At 61.9% G+C, this 15,735-nt stretch overlaps 2 protein-coding genes across 2 annotated transcripts; one reads left to right on the top strand and one right to left on the bottom strand.

Moving 5' to 3' along the window:
- Nucleotides 1-456: 456 nt before the first annotated feature.
- LOC118255651 (bone morphogenetic protein 8B-like) lies at nt 457-11,528 on the top strand (the record flags this gene model as incomplete). Its single annotated transcript, XM_035561999.2, has 7 exons — nt 457-844; nt 6,269-6,461; nt 6,927-7,075; nt 7,608-7,802; nt 8,383-8,462; nt 8,734-8,844; nt 10,124-11,528. Coding segments are annotated over 7 exons (1,266 nt in total), but the record flags the coding sequence as incomplete, so codon positions are not given.
- A 131-nt stretch (nt 11,529-11,659) lies between these two features.
- Nucleotides 11,660-15,466, bottom strand: PPIE (peptidylprolyl isomerase E). The gene is made up of 9 exons (XM_050715156.1): nt 15,339-15,466; nt 15,147-15,245; nt 15,026-15,069; nt 14,475-14,501; nt 14,050-14,131; nt 13,419-13,519; nt 12,953-13,076; nt 12,041-12,879; nt 11,660-11,956 (listed from the first exon to the last, which is right to left on the bottom strand). Exons 1-8 carry the CDS (start codon nt 15,367-15,369, stop codon nt 12,689-12,691), a joined length of 699 nt encoding a protein of 232 aa, XP_050571113.1. The 5' UTR covers nt 15,370-15,466; the 3' UTR covers nt 11,660-11,956; nt 12,041-12,688.
- Between the last annotated feature and the right edge of the window lie 269 nt (nt 15,467-15,735).

Below are 15,735 nucleotides of genomic sequence, written 5' to 3'. Positions count from 1 at the left end.
GGTGAGGGGTGCAGTGTCCGTGGGGTTGGGTGCATGAGTTGGGTGCCCGTGGGCTTGGGTGTCTGGGGGTGGGTGCCTGAGGGGGTGGGTGCCCGTGGTTTTGGGTTTCTGGGGGTAGCTGCCCATGGGTTTGGGTGTCTGGGGGTGGGTGTCCGTGGCTTTGGGCACCCGCAGCGGCGAGCATCCCAGGGCCGGGTGCCCGTGGGGGCGGCTGCCCAGCGGCGCGCCCTTTGCCCCGGGGGCGGCCGGGCGGGGAGCACCGGGGCCGGGGCGGTGCCGCCGGCGGGCCCGTCCCTTTCCCTCGCCCCGCCGGGGCGGACCGGGGCCGGGACCGGGGCCGGGGCCGCGCGGGGGCCGCTCCGCACCGCACCGGGCGGCGGCGGCGGCGGCGGCGGGGGGGGCGGCCCGGGCGGCGGCGGTGCCATGGGGCCGGGGCGCGGGGCGGCGGCGGGCCGGGGGCCGCTGGGCGCCCTGGCGCTGCTCTGGGCGGCGGCGGTGCTGTGCCAGCTGGGCAGCGGCAGCGTCCTCCGCCGCCGCCTCCACGCCGCCGGCTTCCTCCAGCGGCGGCTGAGCGGCGGCGAGCGGCGGGACGTGCAGCGGGAGATCCTGGCCGTGCTCGGGCTGCCCGGGCGGCCGCGCCCGCGGGCCCCCGCCGCCGCCCGCGCCCCCGCCGCCGCCGCGCCGCTCTTCATGCTCGACCTGTACCACGCCGTGGCCGGCGAGGAGGAGGCGGAGGAGGAGGAGGCGGTGTCGCGGCCGGTGCTCACCGGGCTCAGCACCCAGAGCCCCCCGCCCGGCAGCGTCGTCAGCCGCGCCGACACCGTGGTCAGCCTCGTCAACATGGGTGAGCGCGGCCCCGGGGCGCGCCGAGGGACCGGGGCGCACGGGCAGGACGGCGGAGGAGCGGAGCGCACGGGCGGGAGCCGAGACGGGAGGAGCGGGGCGCACCGGGGAGCACGGAGGGACCGGGGAGTACTGAGGGACCGGGGAGCGCCGGGGCGCACGGGAGCGGACACACCGTTGCCGGCCGCAGCGCCGGGGTCCCGGGGAGCGGCGCGCTGCGGGACGCGCGGCACCCGCTGGGCGCACCGGGGCGGACCGGGCAGAGCCCCCCCGCCCCGGGCAGAGCCCCCCGCCCGGCCCGGAGCGGGGCTGCGGCGGCCGCGTTACCGGGAGCGGAGCCGGGAGAGGCGCCCAGCGCCGCGGACCGGGTGTCCGGCTCGGCCGTCGGGGCGGGCGGCGGCACCGCGCCGTTTGCACCGACGGCCGCCAGCATCCGTCGCTCCCGGGGCGCTCTCCCGGTGTCTCCCTGCTCACAAAGCCCCTTTCGCACGGAGCTCGGCCCCGTAGCGGCGGGAGGGGGCTGCGAGGGACCCGGTGGCCGCGGGCTGGGGGCGTGCGGGGCTCGCTCGGTCCCTGCTGCGGATGCCTCGGGATGGGGGGGGCGCTCCGAGATTTCTCCAAGCGGCAGCCACCTGGGCCTCCCCCGGCCCCCCGCGCGCGCTCCCCACCATAACGAAGCTGCGAACCGACGGGGCGGGCTCGAGGGAGCGGCGTCGCCCACCCCATTGAGTGGGTGCACGCGGAGCACCCGAGAGGTGAGCGAGACGTGCGGGGGGCAGCAGCTCTCCCGGGCCAGCAGCAAGGGGGACGAATTACCTGCGGTGGGACCCTGAATCCCAGCTCAGAATAAAATCCTCAAGGTTGCTAATTACTGCTGGAATCCCGTCGGGCTGGTTACGGAGCAGTGCCGGGCTCCAGCACCGTCCCATTTCCAGACAGCTGCGAGTGGCAGCCAGAGAAGAGCCGTTTCCAGCCGGCACCCCCGGGCCATGAGCACTGGGACCACTGGGGTCCCGCTGGGACAGGCTGAACCGGCAGGATGCCCAGACCAGGCTTTCAGATACGCAGCTCTTCCCTGCCTCTTCTCTTTGCTTCAAGGGGTGTTCATGTGGGCACATGCCCCTCTCTAGGCATCCCTGGCCAAGCACGAGGCTTTTTGGGGGGGCATCTGTGCCAAGGCTGGGGGCGGGGGATGTCTGCAGGCACAGAGCTCTGGCCTGACCTGGGAGCTGCGGACGTGGCCAGGTCTCGGCCCCACCTTTCTGGAGCACGACCGGATTCGGCTGCTGAACCGTGGTTTGCAAGTGGCAGCAATGGGAAGGAGAGCACTGCCTTGCAGCACCACCAAGGACCAGACAGGACCTGTCCTCCCCTGAACCCCTCCAGGCCCCTCGGGAGAAGGTATGGGCGAGCAAGCAAGGACCACAGAGGCATCTCCCATGTCCTCTTCATCCTTTCCAGCATCCCCTGTACCGTGTTTGGCTATGAAAAAGCCAGAGAGCGCCACAGTACAGCCCCAGTGCTTTGGGTAGCGGTTGGGCACGCAGCCCCCCAGCTGCCTCTGCAGCACTCCGGGACAGGGGGCTCAGCACATCAGGGGCAGCCAGGCCCAAGGAGGTGGGGCATCAGACCCCAGCTCCCCTCAACATGAACACCAAAAAAATGCTTTAAAATGAACAGGTTTGGCTACAGGCACAGCCAGTGGGTGCCTGGGAGGAGCGGTGCTGGCTCAGGGGTGCCCACGCCGCTCCCCTTCCTGGTGCTCCTGGAGCAGCAGGGAGAGCTGGGGAGCAGAGTTTCAGCCTTCAATTTGAATGGCTTTGAATTCTGCGGCTTCATGAGTCCCTTCATGTTAATTAATTTTTTTTTTGTGGGAGAAGGCTAACTTTAATTTGCATGCATAATTTTTTGCACAATTATCCTGATGGGACATGCAAATGGGGTAAGTCAGCGCTCCATTAGGCACCTGGACCGCTCCGCTCCCGCCCGCGGAGCGCTGTGTGAGCCGGGCATGTGCGCGGCTCCCAATGGCACGCCTTTGTGAAGGGGACGCGCCGAAGCTCCCTGGCACACAAGCGTGTCCCATTTCGGCCGGGCAGTGCCTGTGCCTGCCGGCCAGGGCAGGACACAGAGCCAGGGGCTCAAGCCCCTCCAGGCCGCGCTGCGTGGGGCAATGGGCAGCGGCGGCTCTTTGGCCACCTTCGGTTGGGTTTGGTGGCGATGGCTCCGCTCGTCCCAGCCCAGCTTTGAGAGTTGTCCCGGCCCTGGGCAGGGCCATCAGCTGTGCAGCACGGCTGCACACAGGCTGAGATCGTGGAGCAGAGGTTCACGCTGGCAAGCCCAAGGAGGAGGCTCACGGTGTGCAGTGCCCGAGCCCCGTGGTGCCAAATGGGTGCTGGTGCTCTGTATGCACCCACGGTGTGTGTTTTAAAGGGGGAAATCTTAGCAAGTAAAACCCTTCGGGTCCACCTGTGACACTGCACTCTCCTCTGACTGCTTACAGCTGCGGGAGGTGGTGGGGGTGTAGGCAGGGGCCAAGGCAGACTCCCAGGCACACGCAGCAGGGCGTGGGGTGCCCTTTGCAGAGCCCCCGTCCCACAGCTCCCAGCATTCATCTTCGGAAGATGGAGGTGCTCATGGGCTGGAGCAGGAGTCCAGCTGCATTTGCAGCGCTTGGGAGAGCTCCTAAATGTCTCCCTGCTTAGGAAAGCCTCTGGAGGTTATTTTTTCCTGCTTCCAAGCAAAGGACAGCATCTTCCTTGCATCTCCTTTAAAATTATTTTAAGATTCAGCATACTTGATGTGGTTGAATATCCTGGCATTTCCTTTTAATTTAGTGTCTGAAATGATCATGGGGACCGTTCAGAGCAGCCAGGACTAGTAATTACGACTGATGCGCAGTTTATAGAAACACCGCGCACACAGAAGGTTTACAACGAAGAAGTGCAGCTAAAAATAAGGTGGGGAGCGAGGAAAAGGCGTCCCCATCGCCCCGCGCCTGCCAGCCAGGAGGGGTGCGGGGGCACAGGGCTGGTCACACAGCAGGGCTCAGCATGGCAGGAGCTGGACAGCCCTGCTGCCATTTTATATGGGTTTATATGCTTTTCCTATTATTTAATTGGGGGGAGGGTGCACAAGACATGGCTGTGGCGTTCATGTCTGGGGAAAGACGCAGCAGCCCCAAGGGGTGAGACGGTGACTGCAGAAGGAGGGGGCAAGGAGAGCAGGAGCTTGGGCTGGGTTTTTTTAAGCGTCCCATCCGCAATCCGGATAATCCGCCCACAGGTAATTGTGGGTTGGCGGTGCGGCTGAGCCAACCTCGAATCAATAGCTGGGTACCCAGGCTGAGGGGGGGCCCCCGTGCCTGCCCCCCCCCGCCAGCAGCAGGGTTCGAGCAGCAGCCTTCCCGCCTGGGCAAAGGGCGCCGGGTGCTTTCGGGACACAGCGCCTGCTCCCCCACAGCTGGTTCATCATTTTGCACACATTTATAACTTTGCCAGAAAAGACAGCAATATTAACCCTCGCTGAACACAACGATCATAAAGCCGTGCTGCTGTTTGCTAATTGTCCCGTCCCCGCTGCCTTCACCCTGCTGCTCTACGCCCCTGTCAGCACAAGGGAGGACACATTTCGGCCCTGCCCTTCCGAGGCTGTGCTCCAGCAGGCAGCGAAGGGGGCACAAAGCAGGGCTTTTCCTGCCCCATCCCCATTGCAGAGCAGATGCCTCGCGTGGAGCTGCATCCTTGTGGCACGGCCGCAGAGATCACCTTGGTCCTGCCACGAGAACTGCCGCTGCCCTTCCCTGGGTGTGTGGTCATAAATCAGGTGGGGCGAATTTAAATGATTCTGGTAAAGCCTCTAATTGCAGCTGCTCAGGGTGTTTGAAGACCTCAGTGTGCGCTTTATGAGCCCCTGCTGCATCCATCGCTTACTGCTCCCCGTGGGAAGGGAGCTGGGTTTGCGAGGGCTCTGCCCGTACCTGGCTGCAGACGTTGCTGCCGCGCGTTGTGATGGCCTGGGAGAAGTTCAACGCACAAGGGGAATGCGGTTCAGTTCTCCGGGTTCCCTGAGGATGTCACCAGCCGGTAGCACGGAGAAACCTGGCCCCGGTGCTTTGCTGTGGCTGTGGGCAGCCAGTGAGATACCTGGGTGACCATAAATACCTGAGGGGCACCGACTTGGGGCTGGTGTCCCCGCGGGGCCTCCCTTGGGGTGCTCATCAGCTGCAGGAGGGCAGACGACGGGGACCACTTGGTTATTTTGCGGGGCTCAGAGGGTTTTGCAGGCGCAACGAGGCAGCAAAGGCTCTGGCAGGACCTCTCACTGCTGGGGCACGCTCAGCTGCCCTCAGTGGCTCGGTGCAAGGAACGGAACTGCACAAAAGGCACCAGCTCGCGGGGCCTCGGCCGGCTGGGGGCCGGCAGCCTCGGCCCCGGGGCAGCCTCCAGAGCCCACCCAGGGCAGCGGGGAGACCCCAGGCACGGCGGTGTGCTCGGGGGTCCCGGTGTCCCCGGGGGTGCGTGGGCCAAATCCGGCTCCCGGTGCATCCCTGCAGCACCTCCCGCGCAGCTGGCAGCCGGCCGGCGGCCTCGCCGCGGCAGCAGGAAGCGCTCTCCGCATCCGCCCCGGGCCGCCTGGCCCCATGCTTTTTTTAAAACATAGCTTGTGGTGAGCCCAGTAGCTGGAGGGAATGTGGTGTTTTGTTTTCAAAGAAAAAACTGAGAAAAAAATAAATAATAATTAAAAAAAAAAAAAGACGGAAAGATCCGTGGATGCATAGTTAAAATCTGGGCATTCAGTTTGAAGAGAGGCACTGAGCTGCACTGAGCTGCCCCCACGTATTGGGGGGGGGGGGGGGGGGTCGGCTTTGTAGTGTAGTACATTTGGAATGTTCCCCCCCCCCCCCAGAACTGGTTAAAATTTGCATTTAAACATGTCCGTTTAATTATTTGTTTGTCTGGTTTAAGTGAGCACCAGCTCAGATTTGTTATATTTCTTTTACGCCTGAAGCAGGAGGAGCTTTAATCACTTTAATTATGTTCAGTCATGGCAGTCTGGAATATTTTTAAAGAACAACTTGAAGAAAATAATTACATAGTGAAACCGTGTGGGGATGCCTTACCGTAAAGGAACACAGTGTGTTTGTTCTTTACGGATGTGAAAAAAAATTACCAGAAGTTTTTTTTCCGCAAAAGCACCAGATTTCTGCAGAAAGGAGACACTTGGTAGAAAGTGAGGGTTTATTTTTACAGAGCAGTTGTCTGGTCAGTCAGAGAGGTGGGAACCTGCAGCAGAGCTCATTGGGGCAGGGCACGGAGTCAGCAGGATTTGTCCCTGAACTTGGGGGACGTGGGGCTGCTGGGACCCAGGGGTGCTGTGGGTTCTGGTCAGCCCCTGGGGGCTCCCTGACCCCTCTGCTCTGCAGTCGAGCAGGACCGGGACACCTCCTCCCCGAAGCCGTACTGGAAGGAGTTCAGGTTCGACCTGACGCAGGTGCCCACGGGCGAGTCGGTGACGGCCGCTGAGTTTCGCATCTACAAGGCACGGGGTGCCACCCGCCACGCCAACAGCACCCTGCACGTCAGCATCTACGAGATCGCAGTGGAGCACTCCAACAGGTGGCGGGGATGGGATGGGGATGGGGATGGGATGGGATGGGATGGGATGGGATGGGATGGGATGGGATGGGATGGGATGGGATGGGATGGGATGGGATGGGATGGGATGGGACGGGACGGGGACGGGGATGGGGCCCCCAGCCAGTGCCGGCTCTGGCACTCACCTTTCCCAGCGCCGTGCCAGTGCCAAGGGCATCAGCACGCCGCAGCCGTCTGTTCCCACGGTGTCCCCGGGCAGTGACACACCCGGCGTTTCGGCCGGGCGGGGAGGGCGCTTCGCTTTTCCCAGGGCAGCTGCCAGGGTGCCACCGTCACACACGGCACGGCCGCAGGCGCCGTCCTGACCCTGCAGCGCCGGGATCTGTACGGGCACGGACACCGGGGAGTCATTTCTGTGACTGGCCGTGGGCTGCCGTTGCCTTCGGGTGCTATTACTCACAGGCGTCTTTTTTTCCCATTTCCCAGGGAGTCCGACTTGTTTCTGCTGGACGCCCAGGACCTGCGCGCGGGGACCGAGGGCTGGCTGGTCTTCGATGTCACGGCCGCCAGCAACCACTGGTTAGTGGATCGGAAATACAACCTGGGCCTGCGGCTCTACGTGGAGACGGATGACGGTAAGCCCAGCTGCAGCATTTGGGGCCAGATCCCCAGGAATGGCAGGCCTCTCACCCCATTAGCGCGTGTGGGGTGGCAGCAGGGCTCAGCTCTGCAGTTCCAATCCCAGCTGCGATGGAGAGCCTGGGGCGTGGAGGTGGGCAGCCCTGAAGTTCCTGGTGTGGGCTGGGGGGACTCCGGGGGCTCCCTCCCTGGAGAGGTTCTCATGTGCAGCTGCAGGTTAACCCTCCTGGCACTGCTCCTACAGCAGGGTGTGGGCACAATGCTGAGGGTGCAAGGCAGTGCAGGATCAGTGCCACGGCCCCATCCTGATGTGGTGGTGACAGGGAAAACCGCTTGCTTGGCTCTCACTTGGCTTTTCTCCCAAGAGCCTGAATCACTGTTCATGACCTTAGCGTGGCAGTGGCCGTGCAGGATGAGGCCCTGCCGCCTCCATGCCATGCACCTGGGCTGCAGAAACCACAGCGCCCCGCTGCAGAGCTCCCCCTGCATTTTGCCTCCCTGCAACCTGCTCCTGCTCCGTCCCTGCAGGGCTCAGCGTTGACCCGGGCTCGGCCGGGCTGCTGGGGCGCCGGGGGCCCCGCTCCAAGCAGCCCTTCATGGTCACGTTTTTCCGGGCGAGCGCCAGCCCCATGCGAGTCACAAGGGCAGCCAGAGCACCCAGGAGGAGGCAGCCCAAGAAGACGAACGACCTCCCGCACCCCAACAAGCTGCCGGGGATCTTTGGTAAGAGCACGGGAGCAGCCCCCAGCACAGGATAGGAGCGGGCCTTGCCAAAAAGCATGAGGCTCTGCGGTTGCCACCATGAAGGGCCCTTCTCTTAGCACCTTGCCCTTTCCGAAATCCCTCTGCCAGCCCAGAGGTGCAGCCCTGGGGGGGAGCACAGCGACCAGTTGTGCCACTGACAGATAGAGGGCCACAGCAGGTCCGGGAGCGTGCCCTCAGCGCAGCCTGCTTTTGTGGGGCTTTCTGGATGATGCTTTTTTTGCAACATTGCCCTCATTTTGGAGCTGCCCCAGGAAGGCATCACGGCCCTGGGGAGCCGCTGGGGTAGGAGGGGAGCCCCAGTGCTTGGGGCACTTGGGAACGCCCCAGAGCTGTGAGCACCACCGATTTACGCCTCCCCAGGCTGCATCCCCTTGTCCCAGTGGTGGAGCAAAAACTTCAGCCTGCTCTGAAGCTGCTTTGCAACGAAGAGGCTCCCTTGGAGTAACCCCAGCCATCCGGGCTATGCAGCCCCACGGTTTGGTGGGGCTGGGGGGCACTGAGCGCACGTGGCTGACGCTGCCTGCCCTCTTCCCTGCAGATGACGTCCACGCCACGGACGGGCGCCAGGTCTGCCGGCGGCACGAGCTCTACGTCAGCTTCCAGGACCTGGGCTGGCTGGTACGGACCCACTCCCCCCCGGGAAGAACCACGGCCCCCATGGTGATGGGCAGTGGTGGGAGCAGCGCAGCCGTGTGCCGGGACCTTATGGCAAATGAGCTGGCACAGCCTGAACCCCACAGTGACCCTGAACTCTTCATGCGGTCTGAAAGTCAAAATAAGCCCTCGCCGCTGGCACAGCCGCCCGGGGAGGAGGCACGGGGGTGCAGGTGGTGGAGGAAGGGGCTCAGCAAGCACCCGGCTGCCCCAGCACAAACCCTTTTCCTTGCAGGACTGGGTGATCGCCCCGCAGGGGTACTCAGCCTACTACTGCGAGGGGGAGTGCGCCTTCCCGCTGGACTCCTGCATGAACGCCACCAACCACGCCATCCTGCAGTCCCTGGTCAGTGCGCAGCCGGCCGGGGCTGGGTGTTGGGGTGGGCAGAGCCCAGCAAAGCGTCTGGGGGTGCACACAGAGCTCAGAGCACGAGGGCTCTGCAAGGTCAGCTTGGCCACAAGGGCAGGACAGGGAGGGTTGGGCAGTGCTGGCGAGTCTCCACTGCCCGGTTTTCTGCCTGGCACCCCCTGGCACCTGGGGGAGATGCCCCAGGTGGGTACCCAGTCCCAGACCCCAGGAAGGGGCAGCATCGTGCCCGGGCACCCTCCTTGCCCGCTGTGCACGGAGGCTGCAGCCGAGGCCCCGTGGCGTGAGGCTGCGGCACAGAGCCCAAGCGCTGGGCTCAGCATATTCTGAACAGGAAAGCTTTAATGCCCCATTTTCCCAAATCCACCCCGCATCGCAACCCATGCTTTAATTTCTGGAATTTCCTGACCTGTGAGTGTTTGATTTCCCAATGGCAGAGTCACGCCGACTCTGGTGCTCGCGGTTAATTACAGGGAGCGCCGAGTCCTCGGCCGAGCCTTTGAAGGTGTCGCCTGGCAGGGTTTATTTTTTGCATTAACGAAGCTGCCAGAGCCCCCCCGCCAGCTGCGGGCACCCACCCCTCACCTCCCAGCCCGGGGTTCTTCCCGAAACGGAGCCGCTCGGGCGGACGTGAATCACCTGCCACCCGGGGCTGGCCCTTCTGGGAAGCACTGGGGACCAGGACGAGCGCGCCGGGAGCCGTGCCAGCCCAGCCAGTGCTGCAAATAGCAGGGTTTGACAGCAAAACACCGGACTTCCGAGCTGGGAGAGCTCAGCTGGCCCCGCAGTAAATGACTCGCACATGTGGGGCGAGGCCGGGGGGGCTGCGAGCGCTCGGCAGCCCGCGAACCTCCCGGCCTGCGCCGGCACAACGCGCACCTCGAGCAGGGCCCAGGGTACCCCAGGCTCCTGAGGGGGTCCCAGGCTTTGTGCCTCGGTGCCGTGCAGAAGTCAGGGGTGGTGCTGAGCCCCGGGCGCGGGGCAGCCCTATTGCAAACCCCCGTGCTGCCCCAAGGGGCTGCTTGCTTAGCTGAGTGTGAAAAGAGGCCAGGAATCCCAAATTAATGAAGGGGCTGCCCAGCCCGCACGGTGCCATGAGCCCCGATCCAATATAAACTGCAGCAAGGACTGCCAAGGGCTTAGAATAAATATTTTTACGAAGCGCTAGAAATAATCCCCCCATTCACCCAGGCTTTTCACAGGTAAGAGCCAGGGCTCTTTGAAGCTTCGCCCGTGCTCACAGCTCCTCTCCCCCCAGGTCCACCTGATGAAGCCCGAGGCCGTGCCCAAGGCGTGCTGTGCGCCCACCAAGCTCAGCGCCACCTCCGTCCTCTACTACGACAGCAACAACAACGTGATCCTCAAGAAGCACCGCAATATGGTGGTGAAGTCCTGCGGCTGCCACTGACCCGGCCCCGCTGCCTCCTGCGTGTGCGGGGCTTGCTCCGGGTGCAGGGCTTGCTCTGCGGGCTGGATCGTAGCAGAGACCATCGGTAATAATACTGATACCCCTCCACATCCCTCCCGACCCTTCCCCTTCCCAGACGTGGATGTAAATAATATAAAACTTTTATTCTCTTACCACACTTAATGAGACCCATCCGTGCTATACATGCATATATATATATACATATACATATACATATATATATATATATATATATATATATATAGGAGAGAAAGAGAGGATTTGTGGCTGGTGACGTGTCTGGCCCTGGCGGATGTGTTTTGCTTGGGCGCTGCTGGCTCAGAGGCTGCTGCAGCCTCCGGTGCTGGTGGGGGCAGACTGGGCTGGGGGGGGTGAGGGCAGGGGAGGCAGCGGCTGCGCTGCTCTGGGCCCATGCACATTTAGCTAACCCAGCTCTAACCAGCGCCTCCAAGTCCCTAAATGAAAACAGTGTCAGCCAATCCAGCAGCTGGCTGACTAACCCGCTCCTGTTTACTTAAAGTTCACAAAACTCAGCCAATGGGAAAAAAAAAAAAATCCATATTGAGCTACGACACTGTTATAAAATAAACACCTAGTCTGGAAAATAAACATGTAGTTTCTCTTGCTGTTTGTTTTTTAATAAATGTCACGGCACAGCAGTGCTCTGTTCTGCAGACAGGATTTCGCAATGAAAAAATACTCACGATCAGCTAAAATTGTATCTATTTGCTTGAAACGAAGCCCCGTGGAGGTGCTGAGATGCGGTCTGGGGCCAGGCTGTGTCTCCCTGCCTGGGTTGGCGGCTGCTTCCCGCGGGCTCACAAGGGGAGCACGGTCACACGCCACTATTTTCATGGTTATTTATTTGTTGTCTTCCAAAGGAAATGGCCTGGCCTATTTCTCAGCTCAGGTACCTGAGGGACCTTGCATCAGAAAAAACAAATAACATACCTGGTTTAGCCACATGCAAAGAAAAAAAAAAAAAGAGAGAAAGCCCAATATACCTAATGAAAAACCCTCTGAGGATGGTGCACCAAAATAAGAACAAATCGCCCCCTTCCTGGTGCTTCTTTTCCAGTCCTTGCTCTCCCACTCTAAGAAATGTCCTCAGGATGGGACGGTGCTGGCCGTGGGGCTGGGCTGCAGCAGGGACTCGTCTCCCCCTGCCGATGTGGGGGCAGGCTGCCAGGTTCTGATCCTGGCTCCGAACGCAGCAGCAATGGGATCAGCTCCGCTCTTCTCGCCCCGGCAGCCTACCCTGCAGCTTGGATTTAGGAACCAGATTCGAGAAGATTAGGGCAAATATTTCAAAAGCAAAGCACATCCTCACACAGTGAGAATTCAACAGCTGGGGCAGGTCCTCAGTATGTTTAAAACTAGCTTTTATTTTTGTCAAATAGAAAGTCTTCACAAAGCCGATAGCAGGCTGACCTTGCCCCCTGGGGAGCGCCGAGAGGCGCAGGCACAATTCACCCGGGGCGGGCGCGTTGCTCTCGGCAGCTCCCCGCAGCGCCGTCCGCAGGCACTTGGCGCCGAGCCTCGCAGGGGAAGTTGGGCAGAAGCACAGGAGCAGCACTCCCCCCAGTGCCGGGGTCACACGCACTCCCCACAGTCGGAGATGATCACCTTCTGCTTCGGCTTCCCGTCCTTGGTGCCCTGAGCCTTCAGGAGGAGGAGAACAGGAATTAACGGGAATTCAGGCGCGAGGCTGCGGGCAGGGAGTGGGCAGCACCCCGCTGCACCAACCTCGATCTGCCGCACCACATCCATGCCCTCCGTCACCTCGCCGAACACCACGTGCTTCCCATCCAGCCAGTCGGTTTTATCGCACGTGATGAAGAACTGGGAGCCGTTGGTGTTTGGGCCAGAGTTTGCCATCGACAGCAGCCCTGTGATCAGAAAGCACAACATTACAGCCAGGGTGGGAGCAACACGCTCTGCATGTGAGCCAATACTTAACCAAAACCCATTCCCAGGCCCTGCAAAACCCTGTCAGTTTTAAGAGGGTCTCTGAATACTAATCTCCACAAACTGGTGGAAACAGATCATGCCAAGAAAGAAACACCTGCAAGCATCAAAGGAGGAAAGTGATAGAGAGCATTAATCTCTTTTCAGTTGCGGCAGTAGGAAAGCTGTTTGTACGGAGATAAGCCTGCTTGCTTTTACTACTTGTCTAATGCTTGTAGTTGCACTGCGACATCCCTCCTCTAAAATCCAACAGGAAAGCAGCTTTGAAACTCTCCACGATACCACAGTGGAAATTAACGGTGCATGGACAGAAAGAGAGCGCTGCACTTCTGCCTGCTGAACGCCAGAGGCAGACAACAGCCTGGCCGCGGCAGAGGCGCGTTTGGCCAACGCAGACCTTCACTGCACAGCCAGGATGAGCTGCCCTTACCCGGTCCCCGTGTGCTTGAGAATGAAGTTTTCATCATCAAACTTCTTCCCGTAGATGGATTTGCCTCCGGTGCCGTTGTGGTTGGTGAAGTCCCCGGCCTGGCACATGAACTGGGGGATGATGCGGTGGAAGCTGCTCCCCTTGAAGCCGAAGCCTTTCTCATGGGTGCAGAGGCAGCGGAAGTTTTCTGTTTGGGACAAGAGGCAGAGGTGAGCACAGCACCATAGCCCCTGCACCCGAGAGGCTGACCCGCTCCTCACCTACGGTCATGGGCACCACGTCGGAGCGCAGGAGGATCTGGAGTCGCCCGGCAGGTTTGTTCCCGATCTTGATGTCCATGTAAACCTGGGGGTTGGCCCGGGCCTTCTTTGCAGGAGGCTCACCCTGGGTAGGGGAAGAAAAGACAAGTGGTGGTGCTCTGCTCTGCCACCCGACGGCCAGCCCAGCCCTGCATCCCCAGCCGGCAGCAATGGTGCAGGCAGCACTAGCTCCAAAACTCCCCAGAAGCAACACAGGCAGCAGGCATTGGCCCCAGGCCCCTAGGGGCCGCTGCAGGGCCGGTCAGAAACCTGTGTAAGGCTTCTGGGAACACAGGGGCTGCCTGGGGCCGCCACTTGCTCCTGGCTCCCACTTCCGGCAGCTGGCAGGACCTGGAGGTCCCTGTGTGGCGATTCCCCAGACCCGTGGCACACAGAGGGCACAGACGGCTCCAGCCGTTCCTCCTACCTCCTGCGCCTCTTGTTTGGGTGCCTCCGCTCCTCCTTCCTCTGTGTTCTCCTCCAGAGTCTTCCCCGAGAACTTCTTCAGCCATTCGTCATCTGACCAGACTGTGACAGACGAGGAAATAGTTGGTGCAGGGTGACAAAGCCCACAGCCACGCACGACGTACAGGTCAGGGCTTGGTGTGGCTCTGGCAGCAGTGGGATTGCAGCCAGGGCACAGGAGCACACGGCTGGCACGGCCGACCCCAGGACAGCGTGCGGGTACCCCGCCACATAGGGAAATAAGGGACAGAGCCAGCAATTCCTCCAGGCATGGCAAGCCGACCAGCCCACGCAGGCATTGCTGGGCACAGCCTGGGCCCCCTGCACGTTTCAGATGTGACCAGACGTGCCAGTAATCCTGCCCGGCATGTGTGCATGCATTTCGTGTGCTCTGTTAGAGAGCGTGAGGGCAGCCGGAAGCACAGCCAAGAGCGCATCTGCCCGAGGGACCAGGGGATATTTTCGGTTATCAGGATGCTGCTCAGCCTGCTGCAATGCCTGGATGGGAGGCAGAGCGCTGGGAGAGCAGAAAGGCTGATACACCAGAGTCTGAATGTCCCTGGGGATTTCTCCTTTCCAGGGCACCAACTCACCCGGCCTGGATGATCCTTCTTTAATTCGCATTGGCTTGGCCAAGTTCACACGAATTGTCCTGCCAAAGAGCTCAGACTCATTCTGCAGAGGACAAAAGCAGAACAAAGCCCACCACAAGGTAAAAACTCACCAGGGCCCCCAAATCCCTGCAGAAGCCAGAAGAAAACCGCTTGCTTTCTATCCCTGCTTCTAAGCATTGGAGCGAGGGCCCCACAGCTTGGGATCTACACCGAGACTGCAGGCAGTGGTGGAGCAGGGAAGGGCACCATGGCGCTGGGCCTGATCCAGAGCAGCAGGGAGCCCGGCCCGCAGCGAGCAGGGCCCACGCCTGGAGCATCACCAGCTCACGTCTGCAGAGAGCTGCCCCGGGCTCTGCCAGCCACGGGGAGAGCAGCGCCGGGCGGTGCAGGAGCAGGCTCCGTACCATGTTGTCGATGGCTGCTGCAGCATCCTGTGGGAAGAACAGAAGGGAATCGTTACAGCCACTTCTCTCCCTCTAAAGGAAAGCCTCAGCACACACGTGCCCCTGCAGAACATCGCCAAAGGGCTGTTTTCCTAAGCCCCGTATGCCCCATGCTGTGAGAACTGATGGACCTTGCAGGGGCCGTATCTGAGGCAGGGCTTGGAAATACTTGAGGGAGTCTTCTCTCTGACCAACCCATCGCAACCGCTTTGTGTAAGACCCTTGCCCAGTTACACCAGTATTCGGGAGAGGAGGAAAGACCTTGTGGAGGAGGCCTTGGGCAGATTACGAGACCGCAAAGGAGCGGCACTGCATAGCACCCACCAAGAAGAAACCCACAGGGTGCGGCCAGGCCCTGGGGATGGCACAGCCGAGAGCGGCCATGCCTTGGCCCAAGGGAAACCCAGGAGCCACGGGGGGCAGACAGGGACCCCTGGGCCTGCCATGGCAGCACCCAGCCCCGGACACCGCGGGAGGAGGACGTGGCCCCAGGCTCAGCCGCCCCCTCTCACCTCCGCCAGCTCGAACTCCACGAAGGCGAACCCCCGGTGCTTCTCTGCGGACACAAAGCGGTCAGGGGGCGGCCGCGCAGCCGGCGGGACACCCCCGGGAGCCCCGGGGCCCGGCACGCACCGGTCTCGTAGTCCAGCGGGATCTGGATGTCGGTGATGTCGCCGAAGGGGATGAAGGCGGCGTGCAGCACCTTCTCGTCCACCTCCTCCGCCAGCCCGCCTGCGGCCGACACCGCGTTAGCGCCGAGACGCCCCCACGACCCCACACAGAGCCCCCACGGCCCCAAACAGCCCCGCACACGGCCCCACGCACCCACGTACAGCACCCGCTTGGTGGCCGCCATTTTCCCCGCACCGCCCCGGAACCTTGCGGCAGCTCCGCCCTCAGCGAGGGGCGGCCGCGGCCATTTCCCGGTACCGGGGCCCGAGCGGAACCGCCCCGGGGCCGGCAGCGGGCGCTCGGAGCGGCCCCCGCCCGGGTACGAGAGAATGGGAGGAGACGTGCGCTGAGCATATCCAGCCAAAAGTGTAAAACACCCAGAGCAGCAAAGCGCTGCCTCGCCTGCGTGCACGGAGCAGGCACCCAACCGCTTCGGCTCCACTTGGAGAACACCCGAGGCCTCGCATTAAGTCCCCACTGGGTTACTTTCGCGTCCCAGACACCAATCAAACCCAACATAATAACCCACGGCATGATTTTAACAGCTGCT

Source organism: Cygnus atratus, chromosome 23 (genome assembly GCF_013377495.2).
Source record: "Cygnus atratus isolate AKBS03 ecotype Queensland, Australia chromosome 23, CAtr_DNAZoo_HiC_assembly, whole genome shotgun sequence".
In the NCBI taxonomy this organism is placed as follows: domain Eukaryota; kingdom Metazoa; phylum Chordata; class Aves; order Anseriformes; family Anatidae; genus Cygnus; species Cygnus atratus.
Note: the sequence above shows the minus strand (reverse complement) of the source record. Positions and strands in the feature narration are given on the sequence as shown.

Excerpts from the sequence above, each read along its gene's own strand:
- PPIE (XM_050715156.1), bottom strand. The coding sequence starts at position 15,369 with ATGGCGGCCACCAAGCGGGTGCTGTACGTGG. Across the intron at positions 14,502-15,025 it reads TGGAGTTCGAGCTGGCGGAG|GATGCTGCAGCAGCCATCGA; the intron begins GTGAGAGGGGGC and ends TTCTTCCCACAG. Across the intron at positions 14,132-14,474 it reads CAGCAGCCATCGACAACATG|AATGAGTCTGAGCTCTTTGG; the intron begins GTACGGAGCCTG and ends TGTCCTCTGCAG.